The 16229-nt window shown below is 45.0% G+C and overlaps 7 protein-coding genes across 7 annotated transcripts; 3 read left to right on the forward strand and 4 right to left on the reverse strand.

Moving 5' to 3' along the window:
• Window positions 1–4718: 4718 nt before the first annotated feature.
• On the forward strand, window positions 4719–5267 carry HO173_006059 (uncharacterized protein; the record flags this gene model as incomplete). Its single annotated transcript, XM_037307970.1, has 1 exon — window positions 4719–5267. The coding sequence occupies one exon, from the start codon at window positions 4719–4721 to the stop codon at window positions 5265–5267; it is 549 nt and encodes a 182-aa protein (XP_037165230.1).
• A 193-nt stretch (window positions 5268–5460) lies between these two features.
• Window positions 5461–6051, reverse strand: HO173_006060 (uncharacterized protein; the record flags this gene model as incomplete). The annotated part of the gene is made up of 3 exons (XM_037307971.1): window positions 5461–5557; window positions 5616–5742; window positions 5811–6051. 3 exons carry the CDS (start codon window positions 6049–6051, stop codon window positions 5461–5463), a joined length of 465 nt encoding a protein of 154 aa, XP_037165231.1.
• A 250-nt stretch (window positions 6052–6301) lies between these two features.
• On the reverse strand, window positions 6302–6795 carry HO173_006061 (uncharacterized protein; the record flags this gene model as incomplete). The annotated part of the gene is made up of 2 exons (XM_037307972.1): window positions 6302–6501; window positions 6555–6795. The coding sequence occupies 2 exons, from the start codon at window positions 6793–6795 to the stop codon at window positions 6302–6304; spliced, it is 441 nt and encodes a 146-aa protein (XP_037165232.1).
• A 959-nt stretch (window positions 6796–7754) lies between these two features.
• HO173_006062 (uncharacterized protein) lies at window positions 7755–8641 on the forward strand (the record flags this gene model as incomplete). Its single annotated transcript, XM_037307973.1, has 2 exons — window positions 7755–7927; window positions 8053–8641. The coding sequence occupies 2 exons, from the start codon at window positions 7755–7757 to the stop codon at window positions 8639–8641; spliced, it is 762 nt and encodes a 253-aa protein (XP_037165233.1).
• Window positions 8642–10019: 1378 nt separating this feature from the next.
• On the reverse strand, window positions 10020–10220 carry HO173_006063 (uncharacterized protein; the record flags this gene model as incomplete). The annotated part of the gene is made up of 1 exon (XM_037307974.1): window positions 10020–10220. The coding sequence occupies one exon, from the start codon at window positions 10218–10220 to the stop codon at window positions 10020–10022; it is 201 nt and encodes a 66-aa protein (XP_037165234.1).
• A 2092-nt stretch (window positions 10221–12312) lies between these two features.
• On the reverse strand, window positions 12313–13077 carry HO173_006064 (uncharacterized protein; the record flags this gene model as incomplete). The annotated part of the gene is made up of 1 exon (XM_037307975.1): window positions 12313–13077. The coding sequence occupies one exon, from the start codon at window positions 13075–13077 to the stop codon at window positions 12313–12315; it is 765 nt and encodes a 254-aa protein (XP_037165235.1).
• A 1489-nt stretch (window positions 13078–14566) lies between these two features.
• HO173_006065 (uncharacterized protein) lies at window positions 14567–16179 on the forward strand (the record flags this gene model as incomplete). The annotated part of the gene is made up of 4 exons (XM_037307976.1): window positions 14567–14846; window positions 14910–15198; window positions 15244–15270; window positions 15768–16179. The coding sequence occupies 4 exons, from the start codon at window positions 14567–14569 to the stop codon at window positions 16177–16179; spliced, it is 1008 nt and encodes a 335-aa protein (XP_037165236.1).
• Window positions 16180–16229: the final 50 nt, after the last annotated feature.

Genomic DNA, 16229 nt, shown 5'->3' on the forward strand with positions numbered 1-16229 from the left:
ATAAGTATCTATAAATTGATAAAGTTATATTAGATAAAAAGAAAAAATACGAAGAATATATAGCGTAGTAAATAGAATAGAAAGAGTTAGTCTCTTTATCTACTAGGCGAATTAGATAAGAATTAATAAAGAATTAAGTATCGCTATAGCGCTTAAAATTCTAATTATTTAAGAACCTATATCTTAGAGATTATAAATATTATTAATATTATAATAAGATATCGCGATAAATCTTAAATCGATAACTTTTATTAGATACTTAGGGGTATCGAGTTTAATTTAAATTAAATACTCTAGAGACGTCGTTATAATCGATAATATCGTTTAATTTAGATACGCTATAAATGCTAACATTACTAGCGAGATTAATTAATCTAGAATTTTTATAGATATTATTATAATTAATAATACTATCTAGCTTAAATAGTTCTAAAAATCTCTTTAATATATATTTAATTGGCCGAATTAAACTTTTAATAGATATTATTATTATTAATAATATTATCTATCTCGAATAATCTAAAAAACCTATCTTATATATAATTCCTCGAATTTTTAAATATATACTATTAAATTAATAGCTTATAGTCGCTTTAAAATCTAATTAACTCGAATAAATACTATCTTAGCTTACTAAACGCGAAGTTTACTATATTTAGTTATTAAACTAGTAGAAAGAATTAAATATAGATAAAGTTTACTTAATAAACTAAATCGTACTAAATCGTACTTATAATACGGACCCGGCGGAAATCGTGCGGAAAGAAACTTTTCAGATTTATAGATGAGGGCTATTATTCGAGTAGCGAGGAAATCTAAAGAATAGAGTTTTAAGTTTTATCTTAGCGTAGTTCGAGGAAGAAATTCTTTTAACTAACGTTACTATATCAAAATACTATCGATTCTCTTAATTTTTTTATTAACTTATAGCGTATATTTAACTTATAATTTTATACTATTTAAATAACTTAAACTATATAATAATTAATTGATTTCAAATATATTAAATATTTGAGATTCCCGTAGCTTTTGCGAGGCCGGCGCTAATTATCGATCATCGGATCTTATTTTTCAAATTTCGATATATAGCTATTTAGGCCTCTTTATCCTCGTTCTCCTTCTTATCTATCTTCTTATTACTTCTATTTATAGTCTTATCTTTTAGTAGAATAGCTTCGGCGAGAGCGTTTAAAGAAGTATATAATTAATAACTAGCTTTCTTTATAGAGGTAATAGTATAAAGTCGTAGTATCTTTATAAAGTTCTTTATCTCGTCCCTTAATCGTGTAACTATTTCTCTTAAAATCTTTATCTCTTTCTAATTAGAAGGCGATATACGACGTATTTACTTTAGTATATAGAACTCTACTTTAACCTTTTTCAGAGCGTCTATAAAGGTCGCTTCTTTATTAGAATTTCTCTAAATTTGCTAGGTAAAATAAGCCCTTCGTAGTTTATCTGTATTATTCTCTATTCGAATTAAACTACTTAACGACTAAGGCGCTTTAAAGAATAATCGATTAGCTATATCTAGATGAGATAATAGCTCGATTAAACTGGATAAGCGAGGCTAAATAGATTAAGTCTAAGTATACGCGTACTGCTATGAGAGAAAGATTTAAGACTATTAAAGTATAGGCTAATAGAGCGAATAATCTTAATATTACTGCTACTGAAATTGCTACTACTAAAATTACTACTATTAATATAGATTATACTACTATTACTAAAGGTCTTACGTTAGCGAAGATAAGGTATCTAATTTATTAAGTAATATATTAATTAGTATAGAGATAGAAGTAGAAGTAGAAGTATTAATAATCGTATAAACTTTCTTCTTAGTCGATTTAACTTCTTTATTAATAGCTTTTACCTATTTAGCTCGATCCTATTAAGTTCTTAATCGCTTTTATATTTTTATAGGCGAATTTACAGTAGTAATACTAGATTTCTTTTCTATAGTCTTATTTTATCTAGTAATTTAATCGCTAGCAAGTAGATAATATAAATCTTTAGAACCGTCTAGTTACTAGTAGTAATACGATCTTTTTTAATAATCGAGCTTATCGTATAGCTATAGCTTTATAATCTTATAATCTTTAAATCTAAGCTTTCTATCTAATTTCTTTATCTTCTTTATATGCTAAATTTACTTAGCGATAGTACTACTAGATCGAGGCGCTTTCTTCTTCTTCTTCTTCTTCTTATCGAATTTAGATGATTTAGAATCGTCTAATATAGTATCGAAGTTATCTAAAGAGGTGTTCTAGTCGATAATTCTACTTTTTTTCTACTTCTCTTTCGTAGTAAAGGTTTCTGATTTAGAGGAGTCTTCTTTAAGATTATAGATATATATAATTCTTATAGTAACCCCCTTTCTCTTTTCCTTAACTAGTTATTATCTCGCTAGGTTATCGATATTCTCCTACTCAGTAATATCGCCGCATTGACTATTTATAGCCTTGATATTTTCTAAGAACGAGAGTGTGATAATGACGCTCTTGAGGATCATCTTATAGTCTTTCTTTTTCGCCTTCTATTTAACCTCTTGAATAGCGATTGAATTGAATTCGTGGAAATTGAATCGTTTGAAGATAGTAGAACGGGCCTATACCTCCTTCCCTTTCTATAGGACACTTATACTAATGGAATAGATTAATGATTTTATAGAAGGATTGATAGGTTGAACGGTAGGAGGAGGGCTTTATTCGATTTCATTAGGCTCACCGATAAGGAGGGAGGGTCTCTTCGTCGACTTAGGTTTTGGGGTAGATTTCTTCGATTTACGCCCCCTTTGATGGCGTCGGCGACGATTGCGGCGGCCTCCTCATCAAATCTGTTAGGGGGCCGCTTATTCCGTGTACTGGTAGCTATATTTGACGACAGCGAGGTATGGGGAGGGTTGTGGGAATGACAATATGGTGGGCATGTCTATAGTAGGATTTTGGGTGAGGGGGGTGCTAGCCCCAATGCTAATTTTCTAGTTTCCCAATGATTACGAAAATAGGGGTAGTGTGTAGTTGAGCTTGTCTTGCTCCATGTTTTTCTCGAACCACCGCCAAGCCCATGCACGAAAATGAAGTCGATGAGAGGCTCGGAGGGAGTATAGAGGAGGCTCAGTCCAAAGGATCCTCTTGGGTCATCCACGCCATCGCTGGTGGAGGCAGTGGTCATTAACGTACTGGCAGAAGTCAAGTCGGTGTCCTTGTGTCGGAAACTCAAAATCGACGCACTCCAGCTCAACTCTCTCACCGATTGGATTTCGAACTTACCGGCAGTCTCATATGCATGTAGAATAGTTATTCTATTGTGATGTTCTATAAAGGATGTAGAAGGATGGAGGAGGACTACCTATTTATGATGTGAAGCCCACATTAAGGCCATTTACCACTTAACATCTATTGGAACTTATCAGTATAGCTATGCTGGCCTCCTATTGGCTGATTCCAACACCTATGCCAATGGGTTCTCACGAAAAGGAAAGCTGTATGAAGGTACGATTAGCGCTTCAAAAACTCCACGACACGCAACCTTCGATCCCATCACACCAATCACCTTCCACATATAACAGATTCTAGCCCACCAAGTACCTCTGGGAAACGGAGTTTCGCAGATTGTGAAGCGTCCGATCCTCTTCGCGAAAGCTGCGTCAAATTCTTCAAACAAGTACTCGTATATGCCCGATACCTGATAATGCACGATCTAAAATCCACTTCAGTAATTCGCCCTTTCATAATAGTAATATAGATTGAATAAAAATCAAATAATAGAACGTAAAATAAGGTTTCTAGAGCTTCAAGAATTATATAAATCGCAGTTATATTGATAACGTTGAATATTAGTAGGGTAAATTACAAATTCATACCTTAAAACCTTAGATCCTTATATATTCATACCCCTAATTACATTTTCATACCCCTTCACCAAATCTTGGGGTATGAAAATGTAATTTACCATTCTTTGGGGTATGAATTTGTAATTTATCAAACTAGGTCTTTGAGTGCCCGGCGTTTAACGCCCCTAAAGAAGCCCCGGGAGCCTTAAAAACCCCCTAGAAAATTGAACCCTAAATTTATCGCGGATTGGGGTGAGTTAGAGATTTACAATAGTAAGAGCTCGCCTTAGCCTCGGAGCGAGGTTTCGACAAGTTACACGGCGAACCCTAGAGGTCTTCAGTTCGGGGCTCCCGGGGCCGGTCCGGGCTAATTCCGCAGCCCCCGAAGACCTAACCTCAGCGCACTATGGTAAATTACATTTTCATACCCCAAGGAATGGCGAATTACCGATTCATACCCCATTGGGGTATGAAAATGTAATTAGGGGTATGAATTTGTAAGGATCCAAGGTTTTGGGGTATGAATTTGTAATTTGCCCAATATTAGTGTAATAAAATTTATCTGAATTCTGTAAGCCCTACGCCGCGGTAAGCCCGGGGTGAGTTTAAGACCGTGCATTACCAGGTATCGGGCACTTCCGGGTATATACGATATCAAATTTGAGCGGCGTCATACACATTGGTCGGGTGCCGGCGCGCATCGAATATCACGTCCTCCAGGAGGCTAGCAGACAGGCTATCTATCACTAGTAGCACATCCTATAAAATCCGAAAATATCTATCTATCCGTCGACTCGTCCATTTGTCTCAATCTTCGAGATTTCAATCTTTCCATTTTGAAAAAGTAGAGGTCCAAAACCTCTTGACAACTGTGGTATCAACGATGGCTTCCGAACCGCCCCATCTGACCATCTCAGCCGGCGATCACAAAGCATATATGGAATACGCCCTGGAGCGAGCCCGCCTCTCACCGCCCGCATCCACCAAATTCTGCGTAGGGGCCGTCCTCGTCGACGCCGACGAGAACGTCATCCTCTCCACAGGCTACTCTTTAGAACTACCGCGGGACTCCCTGGGCGATCCCGGCAGCACGCACGCGGAGCAGTGCTGCTTCATCAAGGTGGCCCAAAAGCATAACCTCCCCGAGGAGCGTATTGGGGAAGTGCTGCCGAAGAACACCGTCCTGTATACGACCATGGAGCCGTGCAATAAGCGGTTGCGTGGGAATCGGACATGTGTGGAGAGGATCTTGCGGCTCAATGGCGCGATAAAAGTGGTTTATGTGGGCATCAGGGAGCCAGAAGTGTTTGTCGGGGAGAATGTGGGGATGCAGAAGTTGAAGGATGCGGGAGTCATTGTGGAGGTCGTAGAGGGGATGCAAGATCGGATATTGCAAGTCTCTACCGCTGGACATGAGGTTGAGAAGAGTTGATGGCTGCACTAAAGTCGGCAGTGCTTTTGCGCAATGCTCTCGGTAAAACCTTGGGCAATTTTTTAAAGAGGACGGAGCTGGACTTCGGGACGTTATACGGTGGGGTCTTTACATAATCCAAGAAGACCTCCTTGCAACGAGCTTCTCCCTGGAGCTATCCATATCTCTTATGCAAGCATTCTATAAATTTTTGTCAGCAACAGCGTTCCTTGCAGGGCCACAAAACTTCGTACTGTTCTCTGAGCGCCTGATTTTGGGTGAAGAGGGCAGATACGTGCGTATTGAATCTTCTGTTCCAGGTAAGGCTCGGGAAAAGGTCCAAGATAGGCGTAGAAATGGCATCCTCACAGCTTGTAGAGATCCAAACGTCCGTCGTAGTCCTCTTCAGGCGGAGATATTTGATTGTAAGAATGGTATGCTGCCAGGTATTCGGCGCCGAACCTATTGCAAACGGGCCGCCACTGGCCAAACTCATCTTCATCAAGCGGCTGCATGTGAGCTTAATGATTTCTGTTGCGTCAATCAGTCTACGTCAGCACTTACATTCGTTATGAGCGTAGTAATTGCATGCATCGAAGATGAGAGATTCCCCCGTCCCCACGTCGATCCCCGAATCCGTGTACCAAAGATCGCCGTGCACGAGCGAGGGTTTCAAAGACCGGCCGTCGCTCTCAAGTGGTCGCAGAAGACGCGATATGACCTTATCGAAGAGCGCTGGAACTAGCGTATCAAATTCGGGATCCGGTCCCTTGGCTTCGAGTTCGAGATTGAGAGCCCGCCTCATGCTCTTCGCAAAGTAAGTCTCCCAGCTTGCTTCCCACTCATTGTCCTGGGGCAAATTGCCGGTATATGTTGTCACATCGAAGCCGGATTTGTCTTGCGGGGACTTGCTGTTCTAGTGGAGCGCTGCCAGCCGGGCGGTGAATCTGTGCGGGTCTGGCATTTCGTCGATCATCTCTCGGAACTCGCACAGGAAGAAGTGCGTGTCCGGTACGGTTTCGTACGTTCCCCAGGCTATCGGCTTCGGCGTGAAGTCAGGCAAGAGTGCGTGGGTTGCGGACATCGACTCGAACTCCCCATGCAATCATGTTCTTGCCACGCTCTTTCGATATGACCTTAATAAAAAATGATTGTGGTGTCCCGTCGGCCAGATCGACGTCAATACCGCCAGTATCAGCCCAGAAACTGACGCCATGGCTTTCAGTATATACCACTCGACAGCCTTCTGGTAGTTCTGGATATTGTTTAGCAATGAGTATATGAATTTTGGCGAGTGTGACATCTCACCTGCGGCGACGCTTGGATCAATCTTGATATTTCCTCCACCAAACTCCAAACCTCCAGCACCGTTATAGTTCATTGATATGTAACGATTTATAGTGTTGACAAGATCTGAAGGCTCAGTCAGCCAATGTCGGTGACCTCTTATCGCAACGGGTTTTCCGTTGGTGGTATGATAAAAAGACCGCTTAACCCTCTTCTGTCTGACTAATGCAGTTGGAGAAGGCGGAGCTTGACCCTCATCCATAGGAGACTGGTCCGAAAGCTTTCCTTTATCTTTATATGGATGCGCTATGCATATATCTTTAGGTTCCCTGTTTGATGAAAGGATAAACTCTGCGCCGTACCATGAGTTGTTGTTCGCTCCCCGAAAAGAGTCTAAAAGCACTAGTCAAGAAATCAACCAAGCGCTTTTTAGGTGCATCGAAACGGATACGATGACCAAGGTATTTTATTTTTTATTTTTTAATCCTTCGACGGCAGTGTAGGAGAAATAGGCCTATTTGAGCTGAAGATAGTGTTGTAATTGGGGGCTTGTATTGGCTTTAGGATTGCGGAGTTTTGGATTTTGGATTTTGTTGGAGTGAGGCTGTTCTTCGTCGAGGCTGTGCAGGGGTCGCTTACATTTTGTCTAAAATCTGCGCAACAGGAATGGGTAGCTATCATTTCTAAGAGCGTGTCGATAATTGAATAACGGATTACTTGAAGATCAGCTCTTTCCACCAAGATCTTCTGTTGATGTCAAGTCAAATAGGCACTACGTACCTGCAAGGGTAAGCCTAGTACAGTTGAAGTCTAAGCCACACAGGCCAATGATCTCAAAGCTATGTTTCAAAGTCCGAATGGTGTTGTATATACCAAAATATGGGCAACAGAGGATCCGTTGGGGTTTGAAGCGATGTTTCGACCGTTGTTTGGAGATCCTGCAAAGCGGCAAATTTGGCAATGGCACTAACGAGGACGGTCGACTTGCAAGTATATAAGCGGGCTTGAAACCCTTTGTCAAAGCATTCTGAACTTCAGAGCATCATCGAATTCACAATACCTTGACTTTAAAGCATCTTCAACGTCAACAGGTTTCCAGCTTCAAAGACCAAATAAATTTATCTCTATCCCATTCTATACTCAAGATCCTGAGACCAGCAACCCGATATCATGCATTGGACACTCCTACTTGCAAGCCCCTTTTTTCTCGGCACCTTGGCCATGCCTCAAGATCCATCAATCAAATATCACCTAGAGGCGAGGGTCCCTGAAGAGGATGGTGCCGCTGGTAGTGAGATTGGTAATGATAGTGGGGGTGGAAGGCCTCCTGGTCAAGAACACGGTGATGGCATGACTCCACAGATCCCTCCCGCCCAATACCAAACAGTAGAAAAGTGAGTTCATAATACCTGGTCATCCCTCCTCATCTCCATACCGCGCCACCCCGAGCACGTGCACTCTTTCCCAACACCACACCAAATAACCTATGAGTAATTCTACTGATCACCTTCACATCCAGCTACGGCTGCCATTCCTTGACCGAGTATGCTTGGATGCCGGAGGAAATAGATGGCGTGGTAAAGTCGCCCGGCTGCGCGAAAACCGGCAAGATGCTTAATGATTGGCCAATGCCCAACCCTGACGGCAAATGGTACGACGAGTGGGCGACAGATTTCGACGATAGCTCAGACTGCAATCTCTATCTTGCCTGGGCACAAGGTGACAATTACTGGATCGCCTTTGCGCGTGACGCATCAAACCACCCCATGGGCGGGATTGCCCCACAAAACCGCAGTGCGCTCAACCCGCCCGGAGTCTTCAGTCTCGGAACAGGCGGATGGACAATGACAGTAACGGAGGCGACAAGCGACTTTTCAGTGATATCTCCACCTGACAATTCGGGCTTGAGCTTTGTCTGGGCACATTCAGGCGGGGGAGATGGTGAAGTCGCATGGGCGAGCAATTATGCTTTTGATGACTCGAACGATGGGAATCAGGGTGGGTGTGAGTATTCCGTGGATCCAACTAAGCCGCAGAAAAGCCAGGGTGGTATGGTGGGTATGAGGTACTGGCAGTGCCCGTTTCTGTGTAGGGTTGCACATAAGTAGAGGCTATGATTGAGCTTTTTACATGGTATGAAAAGCTGAGGATGCAGGCAAGAGTGGTGGGGGAGACATGGTGTGCGGGGCCTTGGTACTGGAGTAGGGAGGTTTAGCAGTTTTTACACAAAGAATTCTCTTACACAATACCAGTTGCCCTACCCGTCCCCCGCTCGCTAACCTAAATATGTGCTGGCTCGTAATTACCTTATACCCGACCCGCTGTACGACGCTAGCTGCGCCACCATTTAGGTGGTTTGCCAGCAATTCGATGCAATAACGACATATGTTCATCATTCGCCGACATTAAAGCATTTTGGCACAGTAACCGACTCCTGGTTCGATGACAGTCTGGTTTTGGCAAGAACTGATGTATTTCCGGATGATTATTAAGTGGACCAAGACCGACAAAGAAACATCATTGTACGAAGCTCTTTGCCTCTGCCCACATTGAGACTTTGCAAGAGTTGGGCAAAGGTCAGATTGGCTCTTTAGGGACTCACAAGATCAGCCGAGATAGGACATACCCTTAATTCAAAGCTGTGCGCTTATCCGAAAATACCTTTCCTTCTGGCCGCACTAGCGATGGGGTGCCCCAGAATGCTGGTCAAGATGCGTCTCTGATGCAAAACTTGGCAACCACGTAAAGAACATACTCACCGCACCCCACAGTCCATGATATCACCAAAATAACCGCCTCTCAACCCTTGCCTGGTACACCATTCGCGAACGATGTGCCGCAAGCGGCTCCCAACGGCTTTTGACTTTCTCAAGTAGGAAACGAGCCAGCTTCTTCAACGTTTCTGACCAATGGAGCTGTGACGCTGTCCAATTTTGTGCCATCCAACATCCCGTCATTAATGCATTCACCTGTTGGCGCTTAAAAATTCCGCGGATGTGAATGGCCACAGCCATGCGGATTTGGTCCCCGTGATATTGAGAAACATAATCTCCGAACTTTGGTTTCGACTAACAGGCAAATATTTCAGCTGGTGGAATATCACGAGGAATACTTACTCTGGTATCATGGTTGTGTCCATGGCCCAACGTTCCGGATGGAATTGAACAAAGCCTCACAAGTAACGGATGGTGTCCAATTGAAGAGTCTCGACCTTCGGTGGTCTGCTCTTCTCTTTTCTATCATGGCAGCAAGTCTCAATTGCGCAAGCCACTCTGTGGCGCATTCCTGGGTTTTTCTGAAGGCCCAGAAATGCCATTTAAGCAAGCAGTGGTACGAAGCCTCTATTTCGTGCTTGCACCTGGGAGACTATACGTCAAAACTCAATGTATACTCCATTCAGGCAATTCAGGCGTTGAGTATGTCAGCTCATACAATTGGTTTTTCGAATACACAGTTCGTTATCTTCGATGCAGCCCTCAGAATTGTTCAGAATCTAGGTTTGCAACGGCTTTGCATAAACGCAACGTGGGGGCCGTTGCGTCCAACGGTGTTCTCGGGATCATTGAAGCTTGGCGGGTTAGGGCCGTAGATGTGCTGGCCCGAGTGCCTGTAGTCGGACATCCAGCAGTCATACTGCTCTTCTTCGATCTCCTTGCAGAGCTCGGGCCAATGGCGGAATATTGACATGGCGCTGGGTTGAATGGTCAGATTATCCTCTGATCAGTTGGCGTCAGCAATCGGCGATCAATAAGGATTGGGGTTCTCCGCTAGAGTTAGCTGTCCATTATTGCTGCAGCTCACCTGTGTAGACTGGTCCCGCACTTCTCTCCAAAATCTTGATCGAAAGTCCTTTCCGCCAACACTGCAATGCAGTCATTAAGCCTCCAATCCCCGATCCGACAATGAGGACTGAAATATCAGTCTCGGCTTATTTCTCCAGCTTTGATGCCATACCAGTGGCAGCATCGCCATTCCCAATGCGAGAAGTACCATTAGTTTCCGATCGATTGGCCGAAGAGATTGAATCTGTTGCGTGGGGTACCATGTTGCTATGGGTCTGAGCTATGGCAATAATCTAGGAGTGAACGGATTGAAGAGAATTTCAATGTAGGCTTGGCTAGAGGAGGTGTCCCAGATAGAGGCCTTGCTGATGGTTGCCAGTCAAAATCCCCACCAGCAATTTGTTGAAATCACATCAGCGAGCGACCCATTGCGCCCCGCGCCCATCACCCTCACCAGCTTGCCACAGCTTCTTCCATCACGGACTCGGTGCTATACACATAAGTCCGAATATCAAACCTCTATCTCGCTTAGGCAGCACAGCACAGCTTTCGGACTCATTGCACAGGATTCATGCGAGGCGGGGCTTACGGCGCATGCTTGATAATGGGATGGGTGCGGACGAAATGAGATGTCTCGTACAGCCGAGGGGTGTCATGAGAGAGGATAGGCCCGAGGGCTGGCGCTGGAGGTTCAGAGACGGGTTCGCTCGGCGGGGTGAAAAAGTTGGGGGGTGAGCTTGTTTTCCCCTAAACTCTGTTGTGAACGTTCCGTTTCCCGTAACTGGGCCGGTAATATGTGGTTTGGTGGTATTGTTACTTATTTATATTTTTAAATAAATTTACTTGCATATTTTATTTAAGGTTAGTTTTTGATGGGTGGTTATTAGTTTTGTTAGTTATTATGGTTATTTTAGATGTTTCTGGGGCTAATATTGTACTGTTTTTTTTCGATAAGGTGTCTATGTGGTGCCTTCCCGCGGGTTTTGCTCTCCCTGCCGCTTTTTCCGATCAGAGAAAAGCCTGCCCGACGCCCGTCAAGTAGTACCCGGCCGATCCCAGATTGGAACCCGGTTAGCGGCTACATGCCAAGACTCCTGCGCCAAGGTCTCGGATAACGCCCCGCCTGAAGGATTGCCTGGACAATGCACTTAGATTCGCTTCGGAACCGCGACTGACTTGAGACCAATTTGGGACTCATTGCCCCTATCAGGCCCGATAGAAGTCCCTAGAATTCAGTCTATACGGTCCCAGAACAACGTTCTAGGGTCTCTTGTTACAAGGTCGCCTTCCGAAAGTAGGGTTAGGGCTGCTACTAGCGCGGTGCAGGATTTTTGGTGCCGGCTACAACGCTGACCTGCAGCGAGTACAGAGTGCCATGCCATTATTTATTGTAAAGCTTGGCAGTGGACATCATCACGCCAGTAGCCGTTCTCAGCGTATAATGGAATTGTACAGAAATGTTAGCAAAGGGGTTGATTACATTTTGCAACGGATACCTCACTTTGCATGTTGTGCAAAAGCCAGCCCAAGAGACTATTTCGAGTCCTTTGTGTTGAATCTTCCTTTCAGCCTTCTGTTTTCTGGGACCAACAATGCAAACACAAATCTCAGGATAGGAAACTCAGAGCTAAAGGGCACCGAGATCCCAGGTCGTACTACCCTCAATACCTCGCACGAAGGCACTTGTCATGGCAAGAGCCAAACTTCAGAAGTGGATTCAACAATCTATCATCTAGCAGCTTTAAATGGGACATACATGCCCTTGTTTACGGAGGGACTCTGCATCACCTTTTCCCAATCATGCATTGCTATACTATTTGCCTCACTCAAGCGCACTTCCTCGCCTCCCCGCGGCCTCATCTCGTTCTCATAGGCTGCAATTGCCATTACCCTCTGCTCGGATGAAAAGCGGCCAGAATTCCAGAACCCTTCAATCCTTTTGCAAAGCTCGTACGAATCCTTGAGCGCATGGTTGAGCCCTTGCCCTCTTTGAAAAGTCATCGGGTGCGCTGCATCCCCTGCAAGAGTGATTCGGCCGTTGATTCTCCCGGCTTGTCTTCGCTTGGATCCTTCTTTACCATAAGGGGTTGTCGGTTGGTGTCCATTCGAAAAAGCTCCTGAAAGGGTCGCAGAATTCTTTGGCCAATTCCTTCTGGTATGCGAGATGTCCAGCCATTGACTTGTTGTTTTCCACGTTTCGAGGCTCGGGACAAGACAATGTAATGGAAGAACGTCCATTTCTCAGGGTGATCGACATCATCACCGTCGTGGAGACTAAGCCAGCCAAAGTAGCCATTGGGATGTGGGGCGACCTGATAGAGTGGGTGAAACGGTGTACTCCGTAGGAACAAAGCTCGCTCTCGGGAGTGCTTCGTGAAGCACAAGCTTGTAGCAAATTCGGTGGGGGTCACCTTAGCTTTCTCAGCTCCGACGAGCAGCTCCCGCACTGTCGAATGTGTACCGTCGGATGCAACCGAAAGACTACCTGTGTCCTTTGTTCCATCTGCGAAGCGTGCTGTGACTTTCGTCTCATCTGCAGAGTATATGATATCCGTAAGACTCTTTTCCCATTTGATATCGAGTCCTTCCATCAACAGCTTACGGAACTTGTCGCGTCGGAGACGGTAAAATTTGCTCGATTTGATTTCCCCAATGCGCTCGCCTGTCTGACCATTAATGAAAGGGAGTCGGTCCGCATCACTTGTGGGAATGTTGGGGTCTACTTGTGTACCCTGAATCCTAGCGACGAAATCATCCGGCATCAAGGCCTCAAGAGCCGGTAGTGATGAGAAATACGCGAAGCCAATTTTCTCACCATGTCTGCATTGATTGGCTGGATGAGCCGGCCCAGGTGGTCTCTCCGACTCTCCGTAGGGGACCAGGACTACTTTGCCCGTGTAGTATGAGTACGGATCTATCTACGAATCGGACTATATTTGTCGCCCACCGAAATACCGCTGTTTTTATATCTTCGACGGGTTAGATAAATTTTTATACGCTAGTCTTATCGCGCAAGAGCTCAATCCAAGGAACTGACCCATTGATTTTCAAAGTGTCCCCCGCTGTGCCCAAGCACGAGATTCGGGTGCCGAAGCACTTCACCGTCAACAATCCCGGTTCCTGGAAGGCTGATGACCCTGGCAGATGACAATGGCTCAATTCAGAGTTGAATGTAGTCCCATATTACTCTTATTCCCCCTGTAAGCGTTTCCATTCACTCTAGCAACGTCTGCACGACTCCAACTACGATAAGATCTTCAGCCTCGATCGCTCTGGAAATGGCACCAATGAACGAGGAGCCTCAGCGGCTGCTATGTTGGATAGTCTGCGCCTATCGCAAGCATGGCATGGATGAAGAAGACTACCACAGATACATGAGCCAGGTCCATGCACCGCTTGTCAAGGTCTGATGGTTAAAGTATGGTATGATTCGATGGTCGATGGTAGAGTTCCAGCGCTGCATTCTGTCCGCTCTTCGTTCATCGAGCTCATGACACCGTTAGACGCATAATATATCCTCCTCGAAGCCGCTGATGGCGCATCTCGCTGGTCCACAGTATGTTCTGCTTCTATCTACAATCTATGTTCGACTCTTGCATCATCTAGCCATCATGGAAGTTCAATCATTACTAGAAGCCATTCTATTCACCTGGAGTCAACCTCACTTAATCACTGACAACAGCCGTGTGACTCTTTAGACTCCCATACATTAGCACCCGTGTTCGCCTGCTGGGCCGAGAAGGTTATTGATGGGTGATGACCTTGGACATGGGTGCTTTCATGAGCATGTTTGTCAATCCGACTGCCCATCCAACTCCAATGTCGGGCATCCGTCGGGCACAGTGCGGACGCACATCCTACACCCGATTCAAGATGCAGGCCTTCGGCTGTACGGACAAGAATCATTCGATGCATAACCCGATTGTATACTGCAATTTACAATTCCGGCAACGTTTCGTACAACGTCATACCACAATCGCTGCTCGGCTAAAACCTGTCATCGCTCCTTTGCCATGTTCCCTTCTCCCGTGTTGCAACCTTAGTCTTGGGAATATATACGTTTCGGAGGCTGAGAGATAAGCATTGAACACCGTTATCAAGCCTAGAGGCCCGAGTGTTGTCGAGGCAAGTTCCGAAGAGCCTGAAGAATTCTCTATTAAGTCACCTTCAAGCCCGCGCACGTAACAGTGACAAGGCTTCAACGTTCTTTCCATTCCCACTTGGTCACTACGCCTGCATAGATCCTTCAACATGGAGCCACCAACCCAGATCTTCATCTTTGGAGACCAGAAGAATGCATCTGATGCCGACTTGCGCCAACTTCTGCATGTCAACGACAATAGTGTTTTGAGATCCTTCTTTGAGCGTGTCAACTATGCACTTCGTGTCGAGATAGCACGATTGCCCGTCATTCAACAAGAATGGTTTCCCCGCTATAATACCCTCCTTGAGCTATTGACTGCCAGACGCCGTGGGTTTGGGGACAATCCGGCTCTTGGGCTCGCTTTGCTTTGCATCAACCAACTTGGCCGTTTGGTAAAGTATGTCGTTGCGTTTACTACTCTAAACGGCGGCCAATGCTAACTTCAGTTAGGTACTATAGTGAAGGATCACGGCGATATCCTCACAGCTCGACCAGTTCATGCCGTGGGACTGTGTACTGGATCTTTTGCAGCCGCTGCCATAAGTACCTCCCAAACAATTGCTGAGCTTCTTCCTGCGGCTATAGAAGCAGTCCTAGTTGCATTTCGAACAGGCCTAGGGTCTTTTGAAGCACGCAATGATATTGAACCCCGCTCCGTTGTCCCACCAATATGGCCGGTGATAGTAGGCATGCAAGAGGAACAGGCTGCTGCCATTCTTGATGCGTTCTTAATGCAAATGTAAATTCTCAACGCCAATTTTGAGACTTTTGTTGACTCCAGCAGGGTCTTTCGAAGAGTTCAAGACCTTACGTGAGTGCCGTTACTTCAACTAATGTAACAATCAGCGGCCCGTCCATGGTTCTCCAGCAATTGTTGCAATCAGAGCCTTTCTCCGCTTTCAAACCAACCAAGCTCTCGACCAATGCTCCCTACCATGCACCTCACATCTATGGGCCGAATGAGGTTGAAGCAATTCTGGCTCCATGTGATCAAGCAATACTTGATTCTTAGAGATCGAAATTTCCTCTACTCTCCAGTGCAGCGGGACAACGAGTCTCAGGACATAGTTACAGGTTCTTGTTGCGGATTGTCCTGAATGATGTTCTAACTCAGCAACTTCGCTGGAACATATTGAAAGAGAGCGCGACAAAAATTTGTCAAGCATCTCCTTCTTCGCGCGTCATCATCTATCCAATCCTCACTTCTACAGCTCAAAGTTTAGCTTCGAGACTCTCACAAACCACTCAGTCACAGACAACCATAAAGAATTCCTGCATGGCTGACCCCAGGAACGATCCGTCTTCAAGCCCGAGTGGCAAACCAGAACAATCGAAGATCGCAATCGTTGGGTATGGGGGAAGATTTCCTGATGCTGAAAGCATAGACAAGTTCTATTGGGATATCCTGCACAAGGGTCTTGATGTCCATCGAAAGATTCCAGAAGACCGATTCGACGTCGCAACGCATTATGACCCTACTGGCCGAAAGAAGAATACGAGTAAGGTCCAATATGGCTGCTTCATTGAGAAACCAGGCTTGTTCGATGCTCGGTTCTTCAACATGTCACCACGGGAATCTGCCAATGCCGATCCAGGTCAGCGATTAGCGATCACTACTGCATACGAAGCCCTGGAGATGGCCGGCTTTGGACCAGACACAACTCCATCAACCCAACGGGACCGAGTCGGCATCTTTTATGGCATGACTAGTGATGATTAGAGGGAAGTGAAAAGTGGCCAGAATATCGACAGTTATTTTATACCTGGTGG

The sequence above is a fragment of the Letharia columbiana genome (genome assembly GCF_014066305.1).
Source record: "Letharia columbiana isolate WasteWater2 chromosome Unknown Sc0000017_s0, whole genome shotgun sequence".
Classification (NCBI taxonomy): Eukaryota; Fungi; Ascomycota; class Lecanoromycetes; order Lecanorales; family Parmeliaceae; genus Letharia; species Letharia columbiana.